We start from the raw sequence: 15,058 nt of genomic DNA on the forward strand, positions 1-15,058 counted from the left end.
CATAATTAAAGATTAGTTGTGCGTTGAAAGTCCCGCAGTGCTGACGCGTGTGTGACAAAGTTCCGTATATTTTCTCAGGTGAGTATAGTATATATGTTTTCATTGTGTAATAAACCATAGCACATGCTTGTATATTCTGTTGGTCTTAATATTCTATCAAAGTATTGAAGATCAAACGCGTATAAGTAAAACTATTGGGTTAAATAAGGAATATAAACCCATGTCTTTCAGTGACAGAGCAAATATTTACTTAAGTGGTGCGGTACCACATCATTTCTGGGATATGAAGCCCAGTCTTTCAGGGGGATGACCCCCTCTACTAGTACTGCTGCATACATTTACATTGAAATCCTAGTGCCAAAAAAAAAGACGGGATAAAACCGAGATCTCTCACTCCAAATCCATGTATAAAACAAGTAACGTTCAGTAATGGGAGGCATTACTCTTAAAGACGGGTATAGCCCCTTTTCTCTACGCAAAAAAGAGTGCATTCAGTAATTAAAAGTTATGAGGGGGAATTCAGTCCGGGCATAGTGTCCCCTCTTCTCCACGCAACAGAGCGCATTCAGTAATTGAAAAGTTGTGAGGGGAAATTCACTCCGGGTATAGTACCCCCTCTTCTCCATGCAAAAGAGTGCATTCACTATTTGGAAAAGTTATGAGGGGGAATTCAGTCCGGGTATAGCCCCCCTCTTCACCACGCAACAGAGCGCGTTCACTATTTGGAAAAGTTATGAGGGGAAATTCACTCCGGGTATAGCCCCCCCCTCTTCCTCCACGCAAAAGACCGCGTTCACACTGCATTGTATTCTCTTTCTGCATCTCCTAACAAAATAATCCGTATTTCATTTCATTTTTCTCACTCATTACCTTGCTTAATATAGAGTTAGTATGTACAAAAACCATGTGACTACCATATGATTAAAATTCTGAATACTGCAACACATGTTAAAAATACGCAAGTTCATATTTTATATATTTTTCAAATATATTCCCAACACTTCTCACTCAATTATATTCGTTTATTCGTCATGTCTTGGAAAAAGATCCATTTGAGTATTCACTACGTTTCGTGATAGTCAAGCTATTCTAACACGAATTCAAAGGGAAAAGGCCGTTGCTATGATCCAAAATTGAATCAATGAACGTAGTTCTTTTCTTTCGAGTCTAACTGTGGGAAAGAAAAGTCTACACATTTACGTAAAAATTGCAATATTCACATGTATCTTGGAAATTGCATCCACTACAACTAAGAACTCTTTATATAAGTACATTTTTCAGTGTGAAAACACATTGAAACACTTTTTCGCGGATCTAAACACTTTTTGTTCACTTCTGAACACTTTGTGAATACATCTGTACACTTAATACTGATTGATTTTCTAAATATTGGGGATACAAGCAAGACAAATGTCTATCTTTTCTGTTGAACTTAATTATTTTACACTAAACAATATATTTTGAACATTATCTGTAGTAAATATTGAATATGTATGTGTTCTAAAAGTGTTCTTTATGTGTAAATTGCTTATTTTCCGAAAAGACAATCCAATATGAATACAGATTCATGACAAATCATTCAGACACAATGTATTTATATAAAATCTACCATCAACATACTGGACAGTACGCAATTCTGTTTAATCACAATTTCAGTTATAAAGATTCAAAGAAATTGCACACTTGATTTTTGCCGTAAAGTCCATCAGTGGCGGTTCTTAAGGGATGTCACCATACATTTCTAAAACTATAAGTCCAACCGTCATTGGCGATTCTTAAGGCATGTCACCACGCATTTCTAAAACTATAAGTCCGTCCGTCAATGGCGATTCTTAAGGGACGTCACCATGCATTTCTAAAACTATAAAGTATCTCATTGACGGTTCTTAAGGGATGTCACCACGCATTTCTAAAACTATAAAGTATCTCATTGACGGGTCTTAAGGGACATCACCACGCATTTCTAAAACTATAAAGTATCTCATTGACGGTTCTTAACGAATGTCACCATACATTTCTAAAACTATAAAGTATCTCATTGACGGTTCTTAAGGGATGTCACTACACATTTTTTCTCTAAAAAGATTAACACTGCCAAGATATTTTTCCTGTCCCCACATATTCTTAACTATGATAATAATGCTAATTCCATTCTTCACTCTTTCCTGTGGTCAACTTGTCCAAAAAACGCAACCGAAACGGAATCAAAACTCAAACATAGTATTCAAACAATTTAAAAAAAAAAAAAAAAAAACAAATATTTCGTTCCTTCGTGGTGACCGTTCAGGAAGCTAGCTTTTCCCTGTTGGGTGTTATGCTCCGCATGTATGGATCCCCACTGTTTGGCAAACACGGAAAGCAATATAAGTCACACGCGGTTCCCTCAGGTTCGGGGCACTATTCCCCCATGCACGGCTCCACCTCCCGATTTTCGGTAAACACGAAAGGCGTTATAAGTCAACCGCGATTCCCCTGTTTGGGGGACTATCCCTCATGCACAGCTCCCCCGATTTTCGGTAAACACGGAAGGCGTTATAAGTCAGCCGCGATTCCCCTGTTTGGGGTGCTATGCCACCATGTATGGTTCCCCACGGTTTTGGCTCGATATGCTCCCCACAAGTTAAAACATATTGGCAAACTCTTAGTTCGTTTCTACACTGTGTTAATTATTTTCATAAGAAAAACAATATGTGTTAATTTTCTAGGAGGAGTCCCACCATTCGATACTTATGCAAATATATCTAATCAATTATAATGATATAAAACTTACTTGAATATAATATCTTCTTCTTTGAACAAACACAGAAAAAAATCCAGAAAAAACACTTTAAAGAAGCAAGGCAGAAGCAAGGCAAAAACTTCACGAGCAAAATTGTTAATACAGGAAATGTGTACTCCATTTATATAATATATTTTTTTATTTATTCATTAACATAAGGGGAATGGAATAGGGGAGAAAAAAATAAAGTAAATGAATTTGCCTTGTAATACAGCATTGCCTCAGTCTGCAAAGAAGCAGAAAAGAATTCCTTTGTCGGTCTCTTGCCGAATCGAAGCAAATATTTCTTTTCTATAGAGGTAATACCATGGAATTTTCACACAATGCCTAAAGTTTGAAAAACATCGCCAGCATGTCTGAATTCGTACATCAAAGACGCCAAATTGTCGTATTTTTCAGGGTAATAGTTGTTTACCAAGCAATAAAATTCGTTAACTGGGTTCCTAGATTTTAAAATTCCGGCTTTATTCAGTAAACTATATAGCTATCTGTTTCAATAACTTGTATTTTGCCGAAAAGAACAGCATAATTATTGTATGTGGCAAAACACAGAAACCATTCTACGGGTTCTTTTTTGTGTGTGTGTTGTTTTGCAAACTCAAAATGAAGGACAGCCATTTATTCATCAGGTTATTCGCATTGAGTACAAGGACAGCCTGGCAATACCTTGTTTGTTTGTCTGAATGGGCGGGGAAAAGGTTGTTGTTTCCAGAACCATCCACCAGAAGTGGTTTATACAAAAAATCTATGTCAGTTGTCGCGGGGTAAAATCCTGTTCACACAAGATGCGGGCAAAGAGAGGCAGTGAAGGGTGGGGAGAAAAATGTATGTCACTTGTTGCGGGTGGGAAGAGAGGGTGGGGAGCGGGTAGAAACTTGTTCACACAAGACATTGATGATGGAAAGAGAGGCGGGGACGGGTGGGTTCTCCCGTTCACTCAAACTAGAGGGAATGATTGGTCCCCAATGGTTAAACATTGCAGGCGGAGCAAACTGGTTTTTCCTGGCCAATCATATCGCAAGGTTGTTTGCATAGGGTGTGAGAAACTGAACTTCATTCTTCACCCTCAGTATTGCAATAGCAGTTGAAGAAAGAACACATCAGTCTGCAAATTTCGTACTGAGCGCGGCTGAAAATGGCAAAGTTAAGTCTGTCATTTAAGAACCACGCAAGCTAAACGAAAGAAGTGCAGTTCGCAACAAGAAAAATAAATGAAAATAAATAAATATTTCTTCCTTTCCTTCCTTTTTCCCTCCCATCTTAATACTTTACTCCGTAAAACAAAGCACCATTAAAAATCGTTGCTAAACATTGGAGCTTAAAGGGTGTAATCATATTCATTATTCATAATTTTCTAGTTCAAATAAGACTGTTCAATTAGTTACGAGCTTTACAAGTCAGATCATAATTAAATTAATGGGGAAAAACCTTGTGGGAACTAGGGACCGCGTTTTAAGCCATATACTGAAGTTCTAATTATCTAAATCATAGTTTTAATTCTAATTTAATTATAATTTCAATTCAAGAAACGTATTAAATCATGTTTAAAGCTAGGAACACCGTTCAAAGTCGTATCCTCAATCAAAAACCGTGTTGTTTCATGTTTGAAGCTAGGGATCGCGTTCAATGATGTATACCATTGCTCTAATTATCTAAATCATAGTTTTAATTCTAATTTGATTATAATTTTGATTCAATAAACGTATTAAATCATGTTTGAAGCTAGGAACACCGTTCAAAGCCGTATCCTCAATCAAATATCGTGTTGGATCATGTTTGAAGCTAGGGATTGCGTTCAATGACGTATACCAATGCTCTAATTATCTAAATCATAGTTTTAATTCTAATTTGATTAAAATTTCGATTCAAGAATCGTATAGGAGCATGTTTCAACAAGAAAGGAGGTCATTCCACTTTTCCAAACAACCTCTATTGCACAACTAATAAAACCACTTCCCCCAGAAACCTCCCCCAAGGACGGGGCCGGCCTCTCCAAGGCCGACACGGCCATATTGACATCAAATGTATACAGTCATAAAAGCAATTAAGGGGGCAATAAAATCTATTGTCGTTGACAAATCTAGTCATTTCTACTTATTATTATTATTATTATTATTATTATTATTATTATACAACGTTGGATTAAGATGCAAAATGGGATTTTTTGTCTCTCGAGATGGGATTTTATAGCGTTTCACGTTGGAATCAGTGTTTCTATCTTGTCACTTTGATTGGAATGCTCGGACCTAAAAGAATGGTTTGAAGGGAGTTGGATCGCCTCCTGGACGAAAATACGAAGTTTTACATCATATCACAATAAAATAGCGTATAGGCTTATAAAAAAGTAGCCTTTAGGGAGCGATTGCCCCTATCGACCTCTCAGTGGATCCGCCAGTGATCCTAAGGAAGGAGAAGTGTTCAAAATTAGTGTCTAAAAATGGAATCTCATGAGCCTCTTAAGTTAGGAAGATGAAACTCGGCTCATAAACTCCTCATTGAGAATAAGTTGAAACATGTCTAATGTTTTCGAAAATTCTGCTATTAAGGGGAAGGAAAAAGCTATTTCTTTTTGTCTGTCACTCGTCCTCTTTATCTCTCTCTCCATTCAAATTCGCATTGTCTGTTACATCATGATGGGAAAACAGGTGTACCGTACCGAAATGAATTTTTGAACATACTCATTTTGATATCAGCTTGCTTGAGCGAGGTTTCCCTCATGTCACTTTCATTAAAATGCATATCCTAAGGGGAAAGGGAGTTTATACTGTATACTAAAACTTCAAATCAGTAATAACGGTCAACACAAAGAAATTCATAAAATTTAATAACTTGCAAAAAAAGAAAAATATCAAAATGAATTTTACTTACCAATAGGTTGAGCACAATAGGCCATACTACATCCTTTCGTTGGGAGCAAATAATATACAGTAAAATTCCCACAATTCTTCACTCGAATGGGAGTAGTGAAAATGCAACATTCAGGCTCATTACTATGGTAACTCCAGGTGGCACATCCAACCAATGTCTTCTCGTCACCATGTGCTGGAAGGTCTTCGGTTTCAGCTTTTAACCAAATTGGTGCGTGAGTTCCACAATAGTTGATTGGAGCGCAACTGCGTGGGATTTCTGCTGGCCTATAATATGTATAGATATTAAGTTATGTTACTTCTATTACTATTATTATTATTACGAGGCGCATGTCTACTACTACAAAGAAGAAAGGAAAATGAGATAAAATATAGTTCATGCTATACAAGTGCATACAGTATTTTTTTTTCCAATGGGGGAAAGACCGATTCTAGTGGGGAAGGGGGTAAAAGACCAACATACAAGCGCAGTCGCGAATACACACACTTTCATGAACATGTAAATATATAATATAAAACAATATTTGTTTACGCACATATTATTAACAACAGTAAATAAATTATAGTCTATGCAGTGTTCAATAAAAGTACAGAATGTTTCAAAATATCAAAACATTTTAATTTCATCTAGAATTTATAAGAACACTTCCGCGTCACAAGAAGTCCACGAATAATATGATATAACAACATTTATACCATATTTACCATTGGAGTATATTGTGTAATGACTTGCGTATATTTAAACGTCGATAAATGCTCTTCACAGTGTTCGTGGAATTACTTTATCAATTCATATATTGTATCCTCCTGAGACCTGATGGTCGATATATCGACTAGTAGAATATTTGAGAGATCCCGTTTGAAAGATCTGAGGTATATAGTAATGATATGAGTGACGTAGTACCTCTACATTGATATATCTTTCTAATGGTATTTGTACTACGTCATTCATACAGCTATTACATATTAGTTCTTTCACACGGAAAATTCTAATGGTCGATATATCGACCATCAGGTCATGTCTCAAGAGATAATACTATGAATCTTGTAACACTAAAACAATGGTTGAGATCTAAGACTTGAGTGGAAGAAAACTTATTTCTTGTCTCACGTAGTGCGCGACACTACTAGTAACGACAACCAGTAGTGAAAGTCTGTATTACCTGATCTTTGCAACAAATTTTTTCATTTCGTATACACAGCACACGAATTATTCCACAGAAATGTAATACACACATCCTATGTTTGAGGAACACGTGATTGGGACGCGTTCCATCGGCTGAGATTCGACTGCATTTTCACGGCACAGATTCTTGTCAGTATGCTAATAACATTCTCATTCAGTTACAGAGTTTCAGAGCTTAATGTCAGGGAAGTAAAGCACAAACTTGAGAGAACCAGAGAAAAACGCCGCGAACAATTATGCAACGAAATCAAGATGTATTACATATATATTATAGATATTTCAGGAAGTGGTATGAAAAATTTATTTTTCATTGAAGAGCATCTGCGTGATAAAAAGAATGTTATTCAATGTGAATCTTTAAGTAAAGATACTGGGAAATTATTGACAGATATTGTTTCATAAGCTAACAAAGCACAAAGTTCAGATGTATCTTTAACCATGACAGCATTTTTGTAAACAGGTAGTTTTTGAGATATTATTTTACTTGCTTGTTACGAAGTAGATTGCAGTATTTGTCTCCTATAATAACCTATTTTTTTTTGGAGGGGGTCTCACATTTTATCAGCGGTTATATTTTTACCATTAACTTTCATTTGTAATTTATCGTGCTCGAAGTTTCAGAACAATGCCTCAGAGAGCTTATATAGTGAATTATTTTGCTTTATTTTACTTAAAAGAGTGCTGAGCAAGAATGTCTCATTTTTATGCAAAGCATAGACAAGAGTCACAGTATTATTATGTTACGATCGTCTATTACTGCAAAATTTGGTTTTAATTTATTTTGTAGATTTCATATGAAGTGTTTTGATCTATAGTTGTACATTCGCAGTTATTGTAAAGCTAAAATCATTCTAATTACGATTAGGCGCTGTATACAGGATCGAATTATCGCCATCCTCTAACACTAATTTTTTCATATGTTTTTCATATGTTAATATGCTTAAGTAATGAGGTTTGACTTCAGCTTATCGGTAAACGAGAACTCGACAAAAAAAAAAAAAAACTTTTTTCCAGAATATGTCACTTAATGCGCTATTCTCTATTTTAAATATTAACTTTCAATTAATAATCTGATTAATAGACTATACCTTTCATCCATGAGAAACCTATACCATCCTTCAACTAATGAACGATCACAGATGAGATCACGTGGACTCTTGGGTTGGAAGCGAGGACTTCGTTTCAAGTCATCTATCACTGTGTGTACGTTTGAGCTACATGGATCTGCAAAAGAAACGAAAGATAAATAGATTACATCATAATATACACCATAAGTACTTCCACTTCAAATCATAATCAAATATGAAGAGGTGCGAGAACAGGAGATTCATAAGTAAAGAGATATTTACATACGAAGCTAAAAGTAAGTTGTAAATTATACTTGTTTCATCACAATATGTAGATTAAAAAGTAATTTTTATTCCCCACTTGATTACATATTAAAACGGATTTGGCACATATTTTTAATTGTCTCTATGTATAATTTCCACCTGCTAGGGCATTTCCCTACATATTCATGCTTTATGTATTAGAGAGAGTTGTAAATATTGAAATTGTGATTCATCTAGTATGTTGTTATACACAAGTAATAAGTGCATCCCTTTTTACAAGTTTATAATTTTAATTGTCAATCAATATTAATAGTAAAGTACAGAAAAACTAAAATATTTTAAAATAGCACGGAACACTTATCTGAGAAAAAATGCTTCCAGTGAATGCCATACAAAGTAAAGAAACCACTTACAATTTTTACTACGTCGAAAGGCGATGCCTAACATTAAAGCAAGACAAAAAGTCTCAATCAACATGGGTTGAATCCGCTTAGTGTAGACACTAGATATGTGCGAAGAGAATATGTGTAGACGCTCGGGAGAGACATTCAGCATGTAGGATCAAGTTGAACTATTAACGACGATCAAACGCCAAAACCACAGAATCCATTATTGTTAAATGTGCGAACGAAGATACACTGAGAAAGAGACTCCCCAAAGGAACTTAAAAGAGACCTTGTTATGGCCTGGAAACGTCAGAAATATGCCGTTGGAAGCCAAATCGCTGACCACTTTCACCAGCAGAAGTCTGTGTCATAAGACCGGCCTGTCATATTCTTTTCAGTTTTCTTTAATTAGACGGTGAAATAAGCTAACAGACAGTAGCGTACCGAGGAATTTATTTCGGGGGGGGGTTCAAACTAAATATGAAGCTATTTTATATTAAAATTGCTAAAATTGCCCCTAAAATTAGGCTAAATTTTTAAAAAGTCGAAATTTCGGGGGGGGTCCGGACCCCCGTGTCCCCCCCCCTTCCGTACGTCCCTGCTAACAGATAAGAGAAAGTATTGAACTAAAATTTCTTCCGATACAGCCCATAAGAGACTATAGCAGCCAGATAGGCTTGCTCAACATGGGCCATTCTTTCTAGCTTTCTTGGCCGAATTCGATATCTCTAAATTCAGATAGCTTTTTAATTGCTTTATGATGCTGGATCAACTCCGGAAAATTAGTGCTCTCAGTGGAAGTAAGAAACTTTGCACACTAAAGTCAAGCTCGTTAACAATTGGATTAAGCAAGAGGTCACTAATATCTTAAAATTTAGAACATCTATTTAAAAAAAAAAATCCTTTCTATTTGTACCCATAAATTGTTCATTTTAATGTATAGTATAGAAAACGTTCTATAGTATACTATACTATACATACTGCATAGAAAATGCTCTGAAAGATTAATATAACACGTAAGTAAATTTGCTGAAATCTTATGTAGAGTTATGTAAGTAGCTTCTGGGAAATAAGTTTTCTTGAATGTAGCTGTAGAATACCGGTACTTATTTTTTCATACATAAAATATTTCAAAAAATGCCATATCCTCGGGATCACAAATGGAACATACTGCTTCAATACAGAATTATTTTTCAATATCATTGCATTAAGAAGAAAAGGGGCTTGAATCGGATTAGCTTTCTCTCTGGCTACCCCACAGCATCACATCCTTCTTGGATCTTTCGTGACGCGAAAGGGTTCTAGTAACTTCTAGGTGAAATTAAGAAAAAAATCAGAGCATAAATTTTGTACATAAATTTACAAGACGAGATGATAAAATTATTTCAAGAATCGAGACGAGAAGCGATTCTTCGAGATCTCGAGGCGAGACAGAAATTCTACAAAATTATGAGACGAAAAAACCTTTTCTATTTCTCGTTTCGTCTTGTGCTCAACATTAGTCCTGAGCCAGTAACGCCATCAAAAAATAGAGAATTGACATAATGCAGTTCATGATGTGAATCTTCTTTTTGATGCCAGTATATTTTACCTTTCATTTTGAGGAACACTTTTTTCATCATTTTAATAAAAAGAGCATGATAAAAATAATATTCCAGGTCAATGCAATGAAACAATCTATGTATATAAACGTGAAAGTCACAATATTTGTTTCCTAATAGCTCTTGAACCACCCGACCGATCTCGATCAAATTTTCAATATAGATGAGGTTCGAGCCTAGGATGGTTTTTATCATTTCAATTTGACGGTACAACTTAGGGGAGGAGGAGTATGTGTGTATATATATATATCTATCTATCTACATATATATATCTATATATATCTATATCTATATATATCTATCTATATATATATATATATATATATATATATAGATAGATAGATAGATAGATAGATAGATAGATAGATATAGATATAGATAGATAGATAGATAGATAGATAGATAGATAGATAGATAGATAGATAGATAGATAGATAGATAGATAGATAGATAGATAGATAGATAGATAGATATAGATATAAAGTGATCCAAAATCACCGATGTTAGTGATGAATCCATAGTTTTCGGGGTCGCTGACATAAACAGTGATACTTCCGATGCCGTTTAAATCCAAATTTAGCCCACAATAGTAATATTTAATTTTTAAGACAAAAAACATCGTCTATCACAGAGAGGTTCAGTAATAGTAAAAAGTGACTGACTAACGGAACCTATTACTAATTTTCTTATTTTAACTCAGCGAAGCGGTTAATTGACACTAAATGTTATTCATCAATTCTTATCAGAAACTGAATCAACTACGAATAGAGAGAAGGGAGAAAGGGGGTACTGCTAGTCCCTTATGTTTTTACTAGTGATCTATTTAGTTTTATGAATATGTAGGGCTATATATAAAACCGTAAAAGGGCTACAAGCTTCTTCAAGTAGCCTCACGGTTAAACAATATATCCATGTCTTCTGTCATAATCAGTTTAAACTTTTTGTTTTATATAGTAGTCATACATAGCTACGTATATTCAAGGGCACTCAAATCATGCATCGTAATTATCCTAGATTCTATGTAGAAGTAATTAATTAGAAACATAATCAATACATTCAAATCACGATTTTACTATCAAAGTTCAGAAGTCAACTATCATTTTGATGACTACAAGAATCAAGTTACGTAATCAAGTATCATGTGCACAGTATTACATGTTGTTATAATATAAGAATGTACAGATAATAGTACCAAAATTAATTCTTGGAAAAATAATCTTTCAATCACGAAGGTAATTAATTACACGCATATAAAAACACCTCAAGTTCTTGATATAAAAGAAAAAAATAAAAGATAGAAAAAGGTTTTACGAACATCTTCAATTCCTCACATGGATGATGTTCTTATATTTTTTAACTGCGCTTTTTATACTAATTATGATGGTATGTGCTTATTTATTATACAATTTTTTTAAAAAATAAGTTTTCATCTAAGGAAAACAATGGATGATTGCATGTCTCGGAGATCTTGATATGCCCCAAAATCGCACGACAAAGTTTTAAAAAAAGAAAGAACGAAGCACTTTCTTTCGTCGAAAGAAAAGGAAGAGGATACAACTGTCTTGTATTGTATTGTATTATATTATACATTGTATGGAAAACAGTAGATGGGGGAATCGTTTGATTTTTTTTTTTAATGCATGCATGTGCTTGAGTTGGAATATTTTGTTGGGGTTGAAGCTAGGGGTAGTGTTATACAAGAAACTATTGGAACGTGAAGAAGAAAAGGAAAGCATAGGATCCTAATAATTTTTTCTATAAAAGATGTTCACGACTTTATGTGTAGGTGGTACGATAAGAGAATTTCAGGGGGTATATATGGGTTGGAAAAATCCTTTGTGGGTGGTCGAGGGCTGCACCTGGACGTTCGTTTCATTTGCCAGAGATGATGTGTGATAGATGACGCATTATGAAATGGGAATTTAATATGTTATTCGAAAGAAAGAGAGAGGGGAGGAGGAAGAAATTCGTAGGGGATTACTTGAGGACAGACAAAAAAATAGGTGTTGAACTTCAACAGCCTTCACTTCATCATTTCCGGACGAGAATGCCGGTATATCGATGTTAAGTGAAGCTCAAAATGTCAGATATGGTCAACGATCATCTTTCAAGTTTTGATTTAACCCTACCTGTGACATAATTGTCGTAATATACAACTGTTTTTAACTTAGGAACTTAAATCATCAATCAATACATCAATATACACGCATTATAGGCGCACTCAAAGAATAAATTACAGAAAGAATTAGACACGGAATTAATTGATAAAGTGCTCAGCTTAATCTCTTTTCGGGGCCGCAGTGGCTCAGTGGTAGAGCGCTCACTTCTGGTGCGAGGGTTCCCTGGTTAGATGCCAGGCCACGTGAGATTGTGATGGACATCGTGTCCATGCGTTTTCTCGGGTTCTCCTATTTCCTTCCATTATCATTCCACAACTCTTTTGATTCATTCACTTTCATTATTCATACGTCACTTTATGCTTAACGAGCACAATCGCGGGGCCTAGAACTAGAGATTTTATTTTATTTCTTAACTTGTTTCTATTTCTGTTTGCCTTTCTTTCCACGTTAACTCTAGTTCATTGTATTATTATTATTATTATTATTATTATTATTATTATTATTATTATTATTATTATTATTATTATTATTATTATTATTATTATTATTATTCGTTCTGAATTTTACTTAATCCATTTCGTCGGAGACACGAACACAGAAATTTCGAGGACGAATAAATAAATAAATAAATAAATAAATAATGCTGGAAACGAACTCAAATCTACAATAGTTTTCAGTCAGCAATCCTCAGTCTAATGCTTCAGCCCGGTCGGCTACATTCACTGGTTTTCTTGAAATTTCCTCGTGGGTACCACTAACATACATGCATTGTGTTCATTAAAACATGCTGATGTGATGCACTTAGTGGGCATTCAAGTTGTCTTGTTGATTTTTTCATTGATAGATTTGACATTGTGAGTAGTGATATTTAAAAGCTTAAACAAGTGATACTGTGCATTGGTGAACAAAAATGATCCTCCCTCTGACTAATTTCAACCCCAGACTACAGGAGTAAGTCTGTGATGTCGAAAGAAAAAAACAATTTTCTACAAAAATTTGAGTATGTTTAATAAATATTTAGAAAAATATGTTATATAAAATTGGGGAGAACGCACTCCATTATTATTTCACCTGCAAGCAATTAAGACTATTGGAAATTTTCAGAAAAATTATACCATATTCGCTTTTTTTTTCTTTTACGAAAGTAATTGGTTTCATATCTTCAGGAGGTGCGGGTTATTCTTCTGATATTCTTCTGATATTTGATTGATTTTAGCTGCAAGAGTGAGAATTAAGTGAATAAACTCATACATCATATTGTGTTAAAACCAAATAATATTTTTGGAAGCTATCAAACAACATGTTTTCTAAAACCTATGAAGGAGCAGGTTCACTCTCGTTCTCAATCAATTTTAAATCCAAGTGGTGGAAATGATTGTAAAGCTTCAAAAAGAATACACTATATCTAATTGGAGGGGAAGAGTCATCCATACCCCATTACAGGGTTAAATTCACCGTTCATTGTGACTTATTCTTTATCCTAAACAGAGGGGAATACGGAAAAGAGTCAAGGAAAATATGCATAATGTATGAAAATGTATGAAAATGCATGAAAATGTAGGACATACTATGCTAAAATCGCACAATTTCAACTAAAATTATCGTGGAACAAAATGATCGTACGTATTTTTTTAAATTGACATGGCAGGGGAGGTGAATTTACAGTTTCAGTCTTAGCAGTTTTTAGCCCGAAGCTAGTGAGGATATTCCCAATGCGATAAAGAAAATATGCATTGTGTTCTGTCATAATCGAATTTTTTAAAGTGGTTTATATTGGAAAGTTGTACACGTGTAAACTTGTTATGTTGGGGGTGAATTTTACCCTTTATTCTCAATGGAATGCACCCAAAACAATAGAGTTACTTCTGCAACTGGAAGGAAGGTACACTCATGTCCAAAATTATTGTAGCTTATCTATAACTGTCTTCATGTAACAATATAATATGTTAATGATTTTAAAGGGTACTTTTAATACTGATAGTATGTGTATAATCGGGAAATGTATATTTGTGGTAAATTTCATAGGAAAAGAATTATAAATACGAAAATTAGAATGAGTAAAACAAAATCTTGCTAAATGGACAAGAAAGTTTTATTTTAATTCTATTGTTCTTCTTTACTGCTCTTTTGACATGAAATTTGCCACACACACATGTCTTTGGCGATTATACACATACTAACATTATAAGAAATATCGGGCGAATTCGTTAGCAAATGATATACCTACAACAACATATTTATAGACATGCGACAATAATTTTGGACATGAGTGTACATACCAAGTTTCAGCAAAATTGGATAAGTTTTACGAGAGTTATCGTGGAATAGACGGACAGATGGACAAACACACAATTGTCAATCAAGCCGAATAGTAGAAGCTTCGCTAACGCTTGCTAATCATTTGGAAAATGAAATTTCGCTTTCAATTATTTCGTACTGTACACGAAATTCCACCAAAATTGCATACAATTATTCAAAAAAAATATTTCTTTTAGTCTCATGATTATACTAGACGAAAACGTTACTAATTATTGTGAAAGAACTAATAGAATTAAAATGTGGAAGAAAGTGGGAGAAATCCGGGCAAACCTCTGGATATAATGTCGTCCACCACAAACATAGAGTAGGATCGGATCAGTGACACAGATCTAGGCCAGGACCGGGGGGGCCTAGGTCCCCAGATCTTTTGAGTGACAAAAATAATTGAAGCTATTATTTGTATATTTTTGAAAGTTTATAGTAAACTCATGATATACCTATCATAGTCTGGATTCTGGCTGCCTCCTCC

The 15,058-nt window shown here is 34.6% G+C and overlaps 1 protein-coding gene across 3 annotated transcripts in view; it reads right to left on the reverse strand.

Moving 5' to 3' along the window:
• Positions 1 to 15,058, reverse strand: part of LOC145675443 (von Willebrand factor D and EGF domain-containing protein-like) — a 356,875-nt gene that overhangs the window by 168,951 nt on the left and 172,866 nt on the right. For all 3 annotated transcript variants that reach the window (XM_081745861.1, XM_081745862.1, XM_081745863.1), the window contains exons 3-4: positions 7,921 to 8,056; positions 5,648 to 5,913 (exon numbers count right to left, since the gene is read on the reverse strand). In XM_081745861.1, coding sequence (XP_081601987.1) covers positions 5,648 to 5,913; positions 7,921 to 8,056 — 402 coding nt within the window. The remainder of the gene's footprint in view (positions 1 to 5,647; positions 5,914 to 7,920; positions 8,057 to 15,058) is intronic.

The sequence above is a fragment of the Thermobia domestica genome, chromosome 18 (genome assembly GCF_964235325.1).
Source record: "Thermobia domestica chromosome 18, izTheDome1.hap1.1, whole genome shotgun sequence".
Taxonomy (NCBI): domain Eukaryota; kingdom Metazoa; phylum Arthropoda; class Insecta; order Zygentoma; family Lepismatidae; genus Thermobia; species Thermobia domestica.